At 51.2% G+C, this 16,759-nt stretch overlaps 1 protein-coding gene and 1 long non-coding RNA gene across 2 annotated transcripts; one reads left to right on the top strand and one right to left on the bottom strand.

The window, feature by feature from the left end:
- Positions 1 to 1,496: 1,496 nt before the first annotated feature.
- Positions 1,497 to 2,663, bottom strand: LOC114812805. The gene is made up of 2 exons (XR_003760432.2): positions 2,439 to 2,663; positions 1,497 to 2,316 (listed from the first exon to the last, which is right to left on the bottom strand). It is a non-coding gene; the product is annotated as an uncharacterized LOC114812805 (long non-coding RNA).
- A 12,394-nt stretch (positions 2,664 to 15,057) lies between these two features.
- LOC120638470 (zinc finger protein ZIC 4-like) lies at positions 15,058 to 15,918 on the top strand. Its single transcript, XM_039912449.1, has 2 exons — positions 15,058 to 15,100; positions 15,584 to 15,918. The coding sequence occupies exons 1-2, from the start codon at positions 15,058 to 15,060 to the stop codon at positions 15,889 to 15,891; spliced, it is 351 nt and encodes a 116-aa protein (XP_039768383.1). The 3' UTR covers positions 15,892 to 15,918.
- Positions 15,919 to 16,759: the final 841 nt, after the last annotated feature.

The following is a 16,759-nucleotide window of genomic DNA, read 5'->3' as shown; positions in this document are numbered from 1 at the left end:
CCGGCTGCCACGGGGGTCACCTGACCCGGCCCGGGCCCGCCCATTGGTCGCCCCGCTCTTGATTGGCAGGCTCGAGTAGGGACGGCGGCCGCTTCGTTGAAAGGCCGGTTGCTGATTGGGCCGCCCGCCTTTAGCGACTCGCAGGTAAGGTTAGACTGGCGGGAGGGAGGAAAGGAGGGGGCCTCCGGCACCCAAATATTTGGTCGACGAGGGTCCAGTTGGGGGCTCTCCCAGAGCCTTGGAATCAGGACACATCAAACCTGCAGGTTCACCCTCCTCCTCCCCCCACCTCCTTTCCCCACCCTCTCGCACTGGCCATCGAGCTCTCCCACACTTTCCACCCGCCCTGGGAAAGAAGCTTGCTGCTCTTTCGGAAACAATGCGATACCCCTAACGACCTCTTCTCTTCGCGGAGTTTGGCTCCCCGTTTGGCTCCTTCTCCCTCCCTTCAAAGCACATTCATAAGTAAAATCAATGGAAAAAGAAAAGGGGACCCATCACCGGTTCAAGGGGTGACGTCCGAAAACGCGATCGAGAGATCTGCGGGGATCCCCACGTTCGCCGTTATTCCGTCGTTCCGTGTCATAAAATGACACCGACGTTGGGCATGGTCCATCTCGAGGTCATTTTAAAAGAGTAAGCCGAATCAAACGTAAAGGGGCATAAATCAGAAGTTGTTCACCCCTGAAGAAAAGGCGAGCGTCTGCTTACTTTTGCTTGGGAAAACGGGGAGGGAGGGAAAGAGATGGGGGGGGGGCGGGCTGGGAGATAGAGTTGATCTAAAGTCGACTTTGGGAGATCGTTACATTTTTCTTATTTTTTTCCCCCGCTCTTTCAAGGAGTTTTCTCGATTGTCTTCGAGAAGATGTGTCGTCCTTCTCCAACCGCCTTCCCCGAAAAAAAAAAAAAAAAAGCATTTAGCCTGGCTTTAAAAAAATACCATGTTAAATAACGCCAATTTCTAAAGACTTCTAAAACCACAAATGTAGCGAGAGAAAGAGGGAGAAGGGGTTTGTGTGGGCGCCTTACCCTGCTAAGATCTCGTCCCTTAAACAGTATAAATTGTCCTTTCAAACCACTACATTTTCATAAGTACAGAGCAGAACTCCCATCTGTATGTTTAATTTTTAGAATATATTTTAAGGGGTGGGTTTTTTTTTTCTTCTCCTTGCAATTCTAACGTCTTTCTTGGAATAATGATCAGATTCAGACAGCGCTATAAATCCACTCATTTTCTGTCCTGGAAAGCATTTGCAAAGAACGATGGGGAGCAAGAGTGGAAATAAAAGGCCGAAAGAAAGATGGCTGTAATTGTAATATCCTGAGATTTGCTGAGCCCCAAAGTCTGTCCATTGAGCCGGGCTCACAGGATTGCCGCCGTCTCTCTGCAGGAAACATAAAATCTGATCAAGTTCAGAGACGCATTGAGAGACCGCTTCAAGCAGCGCTTTATAACTGCAGCCCTTTCACATCCTGCCCCCCAATCAGCCCCGGGAAAGACTTCACATTCTTTATTTTAGAGTTTGCAGGGGAAAAAAAAAACCCCACCGATATAAAATCTCCCCCAGTCGTAACACCATCTTCCATCAAACCAATCAAAATTCACCCTCCACATCTATCAAGAACAGTCACAAAGTTGGAAGGTGAGTCCACTGCTGCCTTAAATTATTGCATCTAAAACTCTCGCTGCACAAAATATACTCTTCGATTGCTGGGTCTAGATGGAGAAGAGATAGGTTTCATTTCCGAGGGGATTTTTCAGAGAAGAACAAATATGCCTAAATCATGCAAATGAATTCCCGGGAGTCAGGTTTACAACAAGGGAGGGTTCTCCACCCCCCCCCCTTTTCCTTTCTTTTCTTTTATCTTCTCTTCTTTTCTTTTATTTCTTTTTCTCTTTTCCCCTCGTGGTCGTTGTTAGGTGTTTGTGTAAGTTTGTATTTCCTAGAGATTGGCCAGAGAGAGCGGTCCGAGCGATCTTTTTGAGGGGGAAATGAGCGAATGTTCCGGCCAGTGCAATAACCTGCTCTCGGATGTGTTTCTGATGGTCCATTTCCAATGTCCCTGGAATCCTAGAATCCCCGACAATGGGGAGCTTGCAAGGGGGGATATGGGGGAGGGAAAGGAAAAACCCTTGCTCATTCAAGGGTGTCAGCCAAGTTTTCCCAACTTCTCCCTTTCGAGGCGTTATTGGCCCATTGCGGTGGCGAATCTTGCGAAGTTGCTTTGCTCCTGGTGTACCTGGCCAGTTGAGTCCGCGTTTCTGGATGGTTACAATCAGATAATTAATTATATCCAGCACGTGTTCTGTTGTCTCTGGAACAAAAAGCCATAATTCAATTAGATCCTCAACTGAGAATTCGGGGGCAGGGGAGGGGGCAGGGGGGACGGGGGTGGGGGGGTGGGGGAAGAGAGAGAATAGCTATGAAATTGTCGACCTGGGCAAACTAGGGCAAATGACCTCTGCTTTCCAGAAGGCCTCAAGTGTGTTTCTGTTCACCGTCTTTCCATTCGTAAAGGACGTTCAATAGCGTTTCGGGAGCAGAATCAGACCGAGGGGATGGGAGGCTTGTGGATCGAAGGCTGGGGATAGAATCTTAATGCCTTTTTGATCCAGTTCCTCCGGAAAACTGGACAGCTAAATCCATCTATACGTGTGAAGGTCGCTGACTGCAAAACAAACAAACAAATAAATAAATAGCCACCGTGTTTTACAAAGAAAGTGAAGGTCAGGGTCTAACCTTTCCCCCGGCAGCTAGAGTTTTATAGGGAAACCTTTCAGCACGTTCTGGGAAACAACCTCGCTTGGCATTCCTACGAAGACAGGCAAGGAAGTTTGTGTGTGTGTGTGTGTGTGTGTGTGTGAGTGTGTGTGTGCGTGTCTGTCTGTCTGTCTCGGGGGGTGGGGGGGTTGCAGAAAGTTTTTTCATGAAAAAATAGGGGGTAATGCGCCGAGAGCCCCTCCGTTTGGGGGAGTGGAAGGAAAGAGCCTCACAGTTGGGAAGATTTAGCAATGATGACTTTTACGGTGTAGCGTAAGGCAACATTAGCAGCACTGGCATACTGGGGTTTACATGTGTATTCGGCTGCATAAATTAACCAATAAATCTCTTTTATATGTTTCCCAGTTGTACCCGGTCTGATCTAAATATATACACGGCTTTTCATATAGGAACTAGATCAGAATACTTTACCTCACACTAAGTTCAAATTCCGGAGAGTATATATAGGTTTTAATAACCAAGTCTGAGCGGTCAGACGAAATAAAAGGAATGGATAAATACCCGAAAAGCGGGCCGCGAGAGCTAAGCGAATTTTTAGCATTCACCTTTGAGAAGCAATAGAGAAAATTACATCTCTTCCCCCCCACCCCCCCCGCCGCCCCCCATCCCTCCTTCGTTTCTTAAGCGGCACAATTCGGAAACCGTTATTTCACCGAGCTGGCTCAGGCAGCATGAAAACGGTCTCTTTCGCTCGCTTCTTGCTTTTACTCGGTCGTCATAAAACACAAAACATTCCAAAAGCACTTGATTCCTGGTCAGGATTATTTTCCAACGGATGGTTTTTGAATCAAAAATAAAGATAAAGTACATCGTAGAGGTAAACCTTTTCTTCACGTTCTTAACACACACGGTCGAATTTTTGTTCTGTTTTGTATTTGGAAGGGGCTTGCAATCTAACACTCTCAACATTTTAAAGACCCTTTAAACCCAGCAAGCGGATTTCCGTCCTGCCAATGCTTCCTGATTTATTTCAATGCATGAATCTTTAAATCTAGAAGTGAATTATTCCGGGACACTGAATTTTTTACTCACGCCTCTGTCCTCCGGAACACAAAGTGGTTCCTCATTTCAAGACGTTCATAAATCTACCATTAATCAAATATCTTTCTTGTAATTGACACCATGCTTATGGTCGCAGCCCGACCGCGTCCCAGATCTTTTTGAAACAAAAACTGCAAGCCATAACACGAGGAGGGCTGGGGGAGGGGAAGGGGAAAAGGTTTTAAAACTCCTCCCCGTTTTTAAGGCAAAACATTGCTCTTATTGGCTTTTCGAGTAAAGCTTTAAGTATTGATTTCTAATTTCCTCTGAAAGTGTTGAAAGGCTAATAGTTGTGTTGTGCTTAAAGTTTTTTATAGGCCATTTAAAGAGTTTTTAACTGCAGTCAAAACATCTGACAAATATTTTATAAGCCCTAAATACCTTTTAAAAATCAGCAGTATATGAATCCAGTACATTTTGAACAAGTGGCTCTTACTAATCGACCTAAAAAATGTTCATTTTTTTCCTTCTGTGATCGTATTGCGGTTCCAATGTAATTAAATGCAAACCAGAAACGAATGAGACATTTTCATTGTACCTGTCAATCACTGAAGGGTAGTCACATATACACTTGAACTTCAGAGATACAGACTAAAGTAAACATGTCTGACCTTCGAAAAAAACAAGCACCAAGTTTAGAGTAAGTTTAAGGTAGCAAAATACGCCTATAAGATGGGGGAAGAAAATCTTTTAAAACTGCAGCTAAAAAGAATCGAGCGGTAAACACAGTGATCTGTCGAAAGAGTTCACACCCGTTTGTGTAGTACTGGAATGAATTTAATGATGATTAAAAAGAGAGGTATAAAGCATATTGACAGATACCAGTTCTCCAGAGCCATAAAACGTTGACCTATGATGAGAATATTTAGTGTTCAAAAGGGTCCTTCAATAAAGAGGATTCGAGGGAAGGAAATCATGTTGTATGACCAGGAGACTGTAAATAAAAAAGGAGCCTTGGAGAAAATACTTTGAACTTTAACCTTTGCATTGGTCTACCAGCACTGTGCCTTCCCCTGGTCTGTCATACCAAGGTGTTTGGCGAAATGTCAAAAGTGAAAAACAAAGCTTTGTCTTTGGTGAAACTGTCAGAGGGTTTCTAACTAGTCTGCTTCTCAGTGATGAGCAAATGCGACAGAAGTCACTCACTTGAGGGGGGACAGTATTTATATAGTTACCATAAAAATCTCCCTTCCCAAGAGACTATAAAATGTAGATGGAATTAATTTGGTAATGCAAAGGGGTTTTTTGTTGTTGGTTTTTCCCCCCTGCCTGAGAAGACTCCTTTCTGCATATACTGGAGGCAGGTGATCTTCCTTCATTTTTCTATATTCCTTACCTGTGTTGTGAGGGGAGGGCAGTAGGTGGCTTTTTTTTTTTATTTGATTATTTGTTTGCTTGAACTTGAAAGTTGAACTATGAGCCTAGGAGTGGCACGACGCGGAATTAATTAAACACACTAGGTCTCGGATGACAATAATTTCTGAAGGTCTATAAGTTACTTCTCCCAGTATGGAAAATTTTCCCACTTTCCCCTTCGGGTTACTGTGTTTCTGCCATTGGTTTGAAAACTGTCAATTTCAACTGCCTGAGTTGTCCCACAGTGACTGATTCCAGCTAAGAGACATTTCCGCCCCTTCTTAGAGGTGTGACCATGTTACCCTACCACCCGCTTTCCCTCACCCTCATTTTTTTCCTCGCTGGGCAGAAACCACATTGGGTGGATTAGATCCACTCTCTCCAACAAGCCGGTGGAATTCACCTCTCCTCAATGATGTTGTCCCCAGCCTCTAACTTCCCCGGATTTCATTTAGTTAACAAACACGGAGACTTCACCCCTGCAGGCTCTCGACTTCCCGGATTCATCCATCTGAACCACGAAACAGATTTGATTGCCTCCTTCTCCTGCCTCCTATTTTTACTGCCAAGTTTTTAGTTCAATTAGTTGGGCCCACCTCAAGTTAATACATTAAAGCCATTTACCTTTAAACCAACAAAGACACTTGGGTCTTAGCCCTCCTCACGCCCCCCACCCCCCACCCCATTCCGAAAGATTTTGCCTCAGGGAAATGCAGGAGCTTTTTGAGGAGACTCCAACCTCTCAGACTACATCCTTTCAACATCCCCTAAATTAGTGATTATTTGTAGTTTCGTTTTCTCCTTTTTAAGATTTATTTTGCAAGTGACCACTGGGAAAGTGTCCCCTCCTCCCACCAACGCATATACACACGTACACACACGCACACACACACCCCCCAACACACACACTTTTCAGGTTCAAATCTTTGTTGTTGTTTTCCTGGCTTTTGAGAAGGAGAAGCAGCAGAAGATAAAAAAAAAAAAGTTGCGAATATCTCAATCAGTGACGAGGTGACCTCTGACCCGGAGGGTGGTTTTATTGTCTTTCTTCTTTTGCGGGGGACACACAGTTTATTGACCCTTTCTGCGTGACTGCGCCCTGAGGGGCAACCGCAGCCACCAAACTCCTGGAAGGCATGTGAGCAGAGTGAGTTACCAGCCCCCATCTACCTACAGGGTCCGCTGGAAACACAGCTCTTGCCTGTCCCCTCCTTGAGGGATAACCCCCAGATTTGTTTCCTCAATATAGCCCTTTTGCTTTTAAGAACAGAAACGATCTCTCTCTCTCTCTCTCTCTCTCTCGTTCTTCCCCGCCCCCTCCATTTCTTTTGCAAAAAAGTTCGTTTTTCCTGGCCTGGGAACCCTCGACCCTCCTCTCCCCCAAACGAAGAAAATTACTCTAAGCCTAAGATAGACAGATAGCCTACACCGGGGAAGCACTTGTGGTCCAGATGGCCTTCTGCGCCATGCTCTGTGGGTTGAGTGATTTGGCTTTTCCACTGACCACAGGCCTTGTTGGAGCTTGGCGGGCCCGAGCAGCCCAGTTTATTCGATTTCTTCCTTGCCGGCCGTCCCCCCTCTGTGCACCACCCCCCTCCTCCACTCCCCCCATCCCGTTCGAGACGAACCCCGAGGACTGATCGCTTAATTAATCCCACGAGAGGGTCAGGCCTCTCGGAAATGCGGGGCCGAAGCCGTCTGGGTCAGGCGTCGCTGTTTCGAGAAACGCTCTGGTCTCACTACCATGGGGCCGGCGGGGCCATAACCGAGTCTGGAGTCGCAGCCTGCCCCTCCTCCATCCGCAGGGGCCCCGGGATTGGGGCTCAGTTTTGCTGGAACCCAGAAACCAGGGAAAGACGGGGGAGGGGGGTGGATGTGTATGGTCCTGGACGGGAAATAGTGGGGAGGGGGGCGGGAGGAGGAGAGGGGTGAGGGAAGGAGAGGGAAGAAAAGAAGAAAAAGAGAAGAGGTGAGATAGGAGAGGAAGTAGGGAAGAAAGAGGAGAGGAGGAAAGAGAAAAGGAGGAGAGGATGCTAGGAGAGAACATGTGGAGGGGGTGATGGGGGAAGGAAAGGGAGGAGAGAGGATGAAAGAAGGAAAACTGGAGTGGAGGGGGTGAGGAGAGAAGGGAAAGGAGAAGAGAGGATGAGAGGAGGAAACAGGAGTGGAGAGGAGGAAACAGGGGTGGAATGGGAGAGAGAAGAGGAGGAGGGGAGAAAGCCCTGGTCGCTGAGGAAAGTAGATTGGCGTCCCTCAAATGCCCAAACCCTCTCTCTCTCAAGGGTGAGGAGCAGCGGCCCTGCAGTGTTCCTTAACGAGGGCTAGATTTCACCAGTTGGGTAAAAGGGAAACTCGGTGTGGACGTCCTGCACACTACCCAGGGCCGCTTTTCGGTTCTGGAGCTCGCCCTGGGCCCCGGAACAGCGGGCGGGGCCCGAGGCCGCGGCCGATCCTCTTCCCGCCCGGCTCGGCGGGCTCCTCGGGAGCCGCTCCGCCCTCCTCCTGGCGAGGCTCGGGGAGGCGCGGGGCCGCGGGGCCCGCCAGCAGGGGGCGCTCGCGAGCAGCCTTGCTCGCTGCCCGCGCAGCTCCGAGGGCCGCTCCGCACCGGGGACCGCCCCGCATCGGCGGCCGCCCCGCACCGGGGACCTTGGGCTCTCGTCGGTTTTCCTGCTCCCCCACACCGTGTGCTCAGAGACTGGCAGTTCCGCGCCCTCCCCCCCGCCCCCGGGATGCCCCGCGAGGGAAGCCAGCCGTGGGCACGGCCCTCCGGCCAGGCCCCCGGGAGGTGTGTGCCCCTGCCCGCTCTGTTTCCCCACCGGGGAGCTGCGACCGCTCAATAAAACCACTGATCATGACGATTGACCTTTTTCTGGCCCTCCTCCTCCTCCCCCTTCTCCTCCTTCTCTTCGTCCTCCTCCTTCTCCTCCTCGTCCTTTTCTTCCTCCTCCCTCTCCTTTTCTTCCTCCTCCTCCTCGCCGTTCTGTTCCTCGTCCTTCTCCTCCTTCTCTTCCTCCTCCTCTCGTTCTCCTCTTCCTCCTTCTCCTCCTCTTCCTCCTCCTCTCGTTCTCCTCTTCCTCCTTCTCCTCTTCTTCCTCCTCCTCTTCCTCCTCATCTCTTCCTTCTTCTCCTCCTCCTCCTCTTCCCCCTCCTCCTCCCACTACCCAGACCTGATTCTCTGCCGGTGATTTCCCAAAAGTTCAAGCCTATCTCGAGTGTCTTCCCTAACCCCAAATAGACCAAGCAGCCTTTCCACGGACGCCAACAGGTTGGCGCTTCCCTTCGGTGGCCCCGGCCGCCGCCTCTCCCCTGCCCGGCCCCGCCTCGCTGCCCACCGAGGACCAAGTCATCTCCCTCTCGCCCCCCCACCTCCCAAGGGAGGGAGATTGGAGTCTTCTCCAATCGAGGAGCAAAAACAGTGTCCGGACCCTGGGCCAATAATAATAATAATGGTGGTATTTGTTAAGCGCTTACTATGTGCAAAGCACTGTTCTAAGCTCTGGGGGGGATACAAGGTGATCAGGTTATCTCACGTGGGGCTCACATTCTTCATCTCCATTTTACAGAGGAAGTAACTGAGGCACAGAGAAGTTAAGTGACTCGCCCCAAATCACACAGCTGATAAGTGGTGGAGCCTGGATTAGAACCCACGACCTCTGACTCCCAAGTCCTTGCTTTTTCCACTGAGCCACGCTGCTTCTCTAAGAGCCCTCCTCCTCCCGACCCCGGAGTCCCGGAGCATCCCGCCCTCCGCATCCCTCGCCTGGGGGGGGGGGGGGGGGGGGGGAGGACCGTGTCCGCAGCCCCCCGACTCAGGGCGGGGGAAGGACCGGCCTGGCAGGGAGTCCGGCCCGGGGGAGTCCGGGACCTGGGGCCTGACTCCGCCGCTTGGACATCCCCTCCCCACTGGGAGCGTGGTCCCGACTCTTGGCTCCTGGAGCCACTGGTTTGGGGAGGGGACAGTGGCCCGGGCTCTCCTCCCACCCCCCACCGCCCTTCCCCCTCCAGCTGTTTCCAATAAGGACGAGCTGGAGCCCCAGTAGCGCGCTCCGCTTCTGGCCGGGGCCCGGTCGGGGGCCGTGGGGTCAAGATCCCCCGTCGGCTGGGAGGTCGCTGCTTTTTTCCCCCACCTCGGAGCCGGGGCTCAGATTCTGGAGATCAGAGTGTGCCCGCATCCGGGGCCCCGCACGCCGTGGCTGCCAGCGAAGGGGACCTCACCTCCCTTCTCTCTTTCTACTGCCCACCCCGTGCAACTCAGCTCCTCTGCCGCTCACCTCCTCACTGTCCTCCGTTCACGCCTATCCCGCCGTCGACCCCTGGCCCACGTCCTCCCGCTGTCCTGGAATGCCCTCCCTCCTCACCTCCGCCCAACTAACTCTCTTCCCCTCTTCAAAGGCCTGTGAGAGCTCACCTCCTCCAGGAGGCCTTCCCAGAATGAGCCCCCCCTTTACCCTCTGCTCCCCCTTCCCCTCCCCTCAGCCCCGTGCTCATTTGTATAGATTATTTATTACCCTATTTATTTTGTTAATGAGGTGTAGATCTCCTTGATTCTGTTTATCTTGATGATGTTGTCCTGTTTTTCTTTTGTTCTCTTTTGCTTTGCTGTCTGTCTCCCCCTTTTAGACTGCGAGCCCGTCATTGGGCAGGGATGGCCTCTCTCTGTTGCCGATCTGTCCATTCCAAGCGCTTAGTACAGTGCTGTGCACATAGTAAGAGCTCAATAAATCCTATTGAATTTATTGAATCCCCACTGGCGGCCGCGGCCCCGGGCCCACCCCGCTGTCCAGAGGGGAGGCGCCTAGTGACCGACGAGTTCATTCCTGCCCTGCCCGGTTTCGTGGAGGTCCCGCAGGGCGGGGATTCCCCGTTATTTACCGCAGGTTGGCTCCCGACATCAATTGACGTGGGCGGTCCGCAAGCCGGGAGGAGCCGGGCCGAGGGCCGTCGCGGAGGCCCGTGCGGAACGTTGGGCGAAACGTGACGCTCTAGGGCTTGCGGGCGCGGCTCCCTCGCCCGGGCCCCGCTCCCACCCCTCCGAGAAACAGGTGGAGATCTCTGGGGGAATCACCCCTCGATCCCTGCCAAATAACTTAGCGCCCTTGCAGGAAATTGCTTGAGTTTTCGGTGTCACCGCGGAATACTTTAAAACAACGTGTTGAATAGCCCAAGTTTTTATTTTTTCCAAGGTAACTCCACAACTGTATCTTTTTTAAATGTATTCCTCTTTCTCTACGCCTTATTCACTCCGAACGCGCTGTTGACAAGTTTCTAAGTGTCCCGTTTATAGTAGGGTCTGTCCCTCCCACCCGACCCCAGCCTCCCAGCTCCCTCTTAAAAAAAAGAAAAATTGAAGGAGGAATCAGCTTAAACGTTGGTTCAATTCTCCTATTTTGGGACATCCCTCGGTCTTCATCTGTATCCATTTTCTGAATTAGGAGTCTTCGCTCATTTTACATTTTACTACCTCCGCTCCGAGAGAAACACGTATCTAAACATCAGTACTAGCTCCAAATCTCATTTTATTGGCTACATGTGGGCATTAGAGCTTCGAATGTAGGAAATCGGAATCGGGACGTCGGGAGTAAAACGTTAAAATCAATTGGAAGGAAACCGGTTCCCAAAGCGTGGGGCTGGCTTCGATGCAGGTTTGCCCATGTTACTTCGTGTATGTTTATCGCTCTTATTATGTAGGCCAGTGAAAAGCAATCTCAAGGAGAAAAAAAAAGAGCCCCCGGGGGGCTAGTAAAACCTTGAAAATATTGTTGTATCTATGTATCTGTTTATATGGTATTTCGTGAATTCCTGGGATTGCACGTTATTTGGATTATTTTGATTACCAAACGATGTAGCTTGTTTCGAAGAAGTAAATTCAAATGGATGATGTGTGTAAACACGTGTGTGCATATATAATTTACAATGAACTTTGTGACCTCGGAGACCGTATCTTGCGGGAGTTTGTGTCCCTAAACCCGCTGACGGAGAACCATGACAGAAAAGAAAAGGAAGTCACAGGCTGTATTTTCTACTCAAAAAGCCCCGGCCAGGTGGAGAGTGTTCCAGTTCCTGTTGTCTCTTTCTTGGATAGGGCGTTCGCGTGCCCTTTTCACACGCGTTTCCTGTTTCGTTTCTTTAATAGAGAATGGGTCGGGAGGAAATATCATGTCTTACGGTTGCAGAGGGGTCAGAACGCAACATTTGTGATCCGGGCAGAGGCTCGGTCTCGCCCCCAGGGTTGAGGTCCCTCCGTGCTCCAAGAGATTCCCCATTTGTCCTGGATCCGTTAGGACTGGCCCAGGACTGGGTGGACTGGCCCAGGTCTGGCTGGCGGGGAGCTTACTGTGAATTGGTTTCTGGGAGCCCCAAAACCTTCTCTCCCATCGGGAGCCCATCGTCCGCGTTTCCCGTTGGGCATCCTTTGGGTCGCCCTAAGCATTTCCCCCGACCGACGCCCGCGGTTTCCTTTCGAATCAGCAGAGCGCCCCAACGAGCTGGGACCACGAGACTGGGGAAGAGGCGGCGGCAGAGATCTCGGGGAACGATGTCGGGGATGCACGAAAGGAGACACCAGATGGATCTGAGGCCAAGGACCAACCCCACCGTTCGGTTTGCTGGCCGATGGTGTCCGCGGCCTTCAGCGCTGCTTTTTTGCAGAGGCGCCTGAGACTCCGAGTTGCTTTCGACGCCCCGATCTCTCCTGCCCACGGCGGACGGGGATCGGAGCTCAGAGGGGGCTCCTGTGGGGAATTTCCTGGACCAAAGGCCGGCTGAAGGGCTAGGGGAGTTGGGGTGGGGGGAGGGAAGTAAGACCGCGGCTGAAGGGGCAGAACCGCAGAAAGAAAAAAAAGTCTGGGGTAGCGGGGAGGCGTTGCCAGAGGGCGACAGGGAGAAAAGCAAGAAAATCCTAATCCAACCACAAAAGAGAGAGGGCTAGCGAAGTCCAGATTTTTCTGAGGGTGCCATTACCGCTACGTTTCCAAAGGAGATTTCCTGCACCTCTGTATCCGCCATTTATTTTCTCGGAGATAACTCTCAAGCGGGTGATCTGAAAACTATTTCCACGGGCGGGCACGGGCTTCGGTCCCCTTGGGTCAGGGCCGATGTCTGACCCTCCACCCGCGCCCCACCCCCCCCCCACCAAGGTCCAGGTCTCTTGGAGGGGCTCAGAGGGCCAGGACAGACGCGGTCCCCTATTTTGCCCGCCCCCCCTGTACATTTGCCTTTAGAGAAAGCAGAAGCCACGGAGTCGTTTGCAGCCGTCCAGGCCACGACATTTCCTTTAAGTTCCCCAAAGGAAAGGAAGCCCAAAGGAAGCGAAGCAGGGGGCGGAGAGGGATGGGGGTGGGGAGGGGTGGCCGGGGGAGTTGTGTCCCGCCGGAGTGGGAGTGGGGTTGTTTAATTAAAGAGGAATCCGGGGGTATAGATACCAGATAAAAGTAATGCGCAGAATAAAACTAGAATAAACTAATTAAAACATTGTGTTTGCCACACATCTTATTTCTCCCTCTCCCCTTTTTTGATCTTAGTTGTGTTTTAAAGAAATGTCATCGCACCATAAAGCGAGCCGTGAAACGCTATTTCCTTATAGTGCGCGGCGCTTTTCAAAGGGAAGTGTGATATATTTGAGAAAAGAGATCCCGCTGTGAAAGCTTGCGTGTCTTCCCTTTACCAAACGAAGCCCTTGTCAATCAGGCCAAGCTCTGTCCAATCGGCAAGGCCCTTTTTGGAAAGCAGCTCATCCTGCTGTGCTTTTATATATCACACCGCAGCGTGTTTTGATGCATTTTTACCATCACTTTCAGGGCTATGAATGATGAGGGTACCGTACAGTATAGAGCTCCCCAAACGCCAGAGTGGCTAACGACTTGCCGGGGTATTGTGCGCCCGGTCTTTTTCATGTGTTGGCTGCATTTGTTATGGACACTAACGTCTTCTAGGCAAATATCAGGAACAGACTAATTAAGGCTGCAGGTTCTCATCCACCTACCTAGCACGCCCCATGACAGGCTTGTCGAGGTTCAATAGTTGCTCGCTCGCTCTCTGTCTCTCTCTCGTCTACCCTGGGGATACCAATACCCATCCCGGTATGGCGCTCACACCTTTGGTCCTGGAAAATTTTGGCTCGCTGCCCCCCCCCCCCCGCCCCACTGGCGATTCCTTAAAATTTGGCTCCCCTCACCGGGTCTGAAGCGGTTCCCTCCCTCGAATGGGTTGAGGCCTGTCCCTGGCCATGGCTCCGGTCATAAAGCGAGCGGCAGGGATCTCATCCATGAACAAGATCTGGGTCCGGGGATCCATCATGCTCGAAGTGAGCGGGGAGAGTAGAACCCCGAAAAACACCTTTCGTGGCTGCAGGGTCAGGCCCCAGCCAGACCCGTCCACCCACGGAGTCCGCCAAAGATGGGCTTTCGCTCGGCTCCCGGGCCAGCCCCGAGCCCGGGACCCCTGCTCCGGCCTCTTCATTCATCCAATCGTATTTATTGAGCGCTTACTCTGCGCAGGGCGCTGTACTAAGCGCTCACTCTTCAGCGCCCTGCGTGAGCTACTGAATCATGTCACCGCGAAGCACATCGGGGGACCCGCGCAGACCGACCACGTCAGCCACTGGCAGGGCTGCGTTGGGGAGGAAAGACCCTTTAAGGCAAAATATAAACGTGTAAACCCTATAAACTCGTATATGAACTCGGGCACATCCGAGTCCACACCGGGGAAAAGCCCTTCTTCTGCTCCTTCCCCGCCTGTGAGAAGGTCTTTGCAAGATCTGAAAACCTGAAGATTCATAAACGAACTCACGCAGGTTGGTTAGTCTCTAGTAGTCGTCGGGCGTCTACAGTGGGGATGACAGTCCGAGAGGGGGTTAATTTTCTTTCCTAGGAGAGAAAGGAAAGAACGAGAGCGAGAGCTTTAGTGTATGTTCTTCTACCTTTTCTTTTTATTGAGGACTGCTCTTAACTGTTGCAAGTTTTCGTGTCGCCCCTCGTTTTAACTGGGAGATACTAATTTGTTAAATCGAGGCAGCGGGGCGAATGAGAACAGCGTCAGCTGATTTTGTATTTCTAGAATTTACCCAACTGCATGGCTCGTCCAAAGCTGAAGAACTAAAATGCGCGCGCACACACACACACACACACACGTCCTCACACAATGTGACACAATTTCACAAGGATACTTCATACACACCCTCGTCCTCATTTAGACTCAGAGAGAAGCGCACACCAAAGACACTGTCCAGCCCGGACACGGGCAACCCCACTCCTAAGCAGTTCGAGACTTTTATGTGTTTTGGGATTTCCCCCACCTCGCCCCCCGGCCCTGTATTTAAAGGAAATCAGTCACCCCTCCCTCAGCCCTTGTTCCTCTTCCCGACCAGCAATGGACGCAGCTTGGCCCACAGGAGAATTGTCCTGGGCGACGATGCCTGCGAACGGGAAATAAAAGAGAAACGAACAAAACCGAGAGCGACCTAGGAAAGAGAAGGCGCTGACGGACAGCGACCCCGACTAGGGAGGTTTATGCGGTGCTCGGTGCTTCAGCGCCGGCTTTTATCGGACCGCGCCTGTTGATCTTAATTTGTCTAATTTCGAATTATCCGACCTCCGCCAGATTTCTTTCCGAAGGGTCTGTCTCCAAGCCGTTTGATTCAGCGGAAAGGCTCTTCAGGTTGGAGCCGTTCCCGGGATCATCGGGGCGAGTTGATACGAGGTTTGGCCAGCCCCATAGGAGCCGATTTGGATGGGGCCTGGGGATTTGGGGGGCGAGGGGGAGGGGTTGGGGATAAGAGGAGGGAAGGGATAAGGAAAGGAGAAGGAGACGGGGGAATAGCGGGGAAGGAATTACACCCTGTTAGTCTGAGACCCGGGGCTCAGGTTTGGGGCAAAGCGAGATGTTAAATCTCTCTTTTTCGGTAACATGCAACAAGAGGCATGGTGGGAAATTCTCTCTCTCTCCCTCCAACCTAGAGCAAAGAATCGGGTACCTCGTATGTTCCAGGGATAAAAATATTTTGAAAAGTCCTAACCATCCCCCACCCACGTCCACCCGAGAGGGAAAAGAACAGCGGCTCACAGCTTCCAGTTAGATCTGTGCGTTCCCGTGCCTACGTTTATTTTCAAGCTTTTCTTTTTTTAAAACAACAACAACAACACAAAGTGTTGATGTGGGCCTGGGTTTGTGCGCCCAATTTCCGGCACACGCAGTGGCTGTAGGTCTACCTCACTGTCCGTCAGAGAGACGGCAGATCACGTAGAATCTATTGAAATACTGGGTAGTTAAAAGGTGTAATTGGAAAAAAAAAATCCGTTACCGGTAGGGAAAAAAAAATCCTTAAAATAATAGGTTCTTTTGATCTGGGAAATTACTTGTTGCCTCCTGCTAACACGTTATTATCCTTCTTGTATATTCGATCGTAGCTCCCGCGACCGTTGTGCGAGCATTTGGGTTTCTATTTCCAGGCGAAAAACCGTTCAAGTGTGAATTCGACGGTTGTAATAGGCGGTTTGCCAACAGCAGTGACAGGAAGCAGCACACTCACGTGCACTCCCGCGACAAACCTTACATCTGCAAAGTCGAGGGCTGCGAGAAGTGTTCCACTCACCCCGGCTCTCTGCACAACCACGTGAAGATGCACGGGGCCGGTCCTGCCCACGGCCGGCCCCCTGCCCACACCCCCTGCCAAGCCCGAGAGGTGCCCCCCGCCGGCCTCGGTCCTGAGCAGTGAAGTCACGGGCGCCCCTTCCCCTTTGAAATCCCCGGGACGGCCCGGGATAATAATAGTAATGATAATTAATAATAATTCTGGTATTTGTTAGGCGCTTAACTATGTGCCAGGCACTCTACTAACTGCTGGGGTGGACATGAGCAGATCGGCTGAGTCCCACGTGGGGCTCCCAGTCTCAGTCGTGGGGCTCCCAGTTTCCATCCCCATTTTACAGATGAGGTAAACGAGGCACAGACAAGCCATGTGACATAATAATAATTACGGTATTAAGCGCTTAATAAGTGCTGGGGTCCCAAGCGCTTAACTATGTGCCAGTCTCAATCCCATTTTACAAAGGAGGTAACTGAGGCACAGAGAAGTGAAGTAACATCATCATAATAATTATTACGGTATTACGCGCTTAACCATGTGCCAGACAGGTTACTAAGTGCTGGATTGGATACAAGCAGAAAGGGTTGGACACAGTCCTCGTCCCACGTGGGGCTCCCAGTCTCAATCCCCATTTTACAGAGGAGGTAACAGGCACAGAGAAGTGAAGTGACATAGTAATAATTATAATAATAATTATGGTCTTAAGCGCTTAACTATGTGCCAGGCACTGTATTCACAGCTGGAGTGGATACAAGCAGAAACGGTTGGACACAGTCCCTGTCTCACGTGGGGCTCAATCCCCATTTTCCAGATGAGGTAACTGAGGCCCAGAGAAGTGAAGTTTAAGTGAAGTTGAGTTTAAGTGCTGAAGTGGTCCCATGGTGTAACGGTTAGCACTTTGGACTCTGAATCCAGCGCTCCGAGTTCACATTTCGGTGGGACCTTGGTCTTTAAACCCGGCTCCACCGCTTGTCAGCTGTGTGACTTTGGGCAAGTC

The sequence above is a fragment of the Ornithorhynchus anatinus genome, chromosome 6 (genome assembly GCF_004115215.2).
Source record: "Ornithorhynchus anatinus isolate Pmale09 chromosome 6, mOrnAna1.pri.v4, whole genome shotgun sequence".
Lineage (NCBI taxonomy): Eukaryota > Metazoa > Chordata > Mammalia > Monotremata > Ornithorhynchidae > Ornithorhynchus > Ornithorhynchus anatinus.
The sequence above is the reverse complement of the archived record's forward strand: the minus strand, read 5'-3'. Positions and strand labels throughout refer to the sequence as shown.

What these genes read in the sequence shown, in the direction of transcription:
- LOC120638470 (XM_039912449.1), top strand. Translation starts at nt 15,058, where the DNA reads ATGTTAAATCTCTCTTTTTCGGTAACATGCAACAAGAGGCATG. An exon ending in AACATGCAACAAGAGGCATG is followed by an intron (nt 15,101 to 15,583) that starts GTGGGAAATTCT and finishes ATTCGATCGTAG; the next exon opens with CTCCCGCGACCGTTGTGCGA.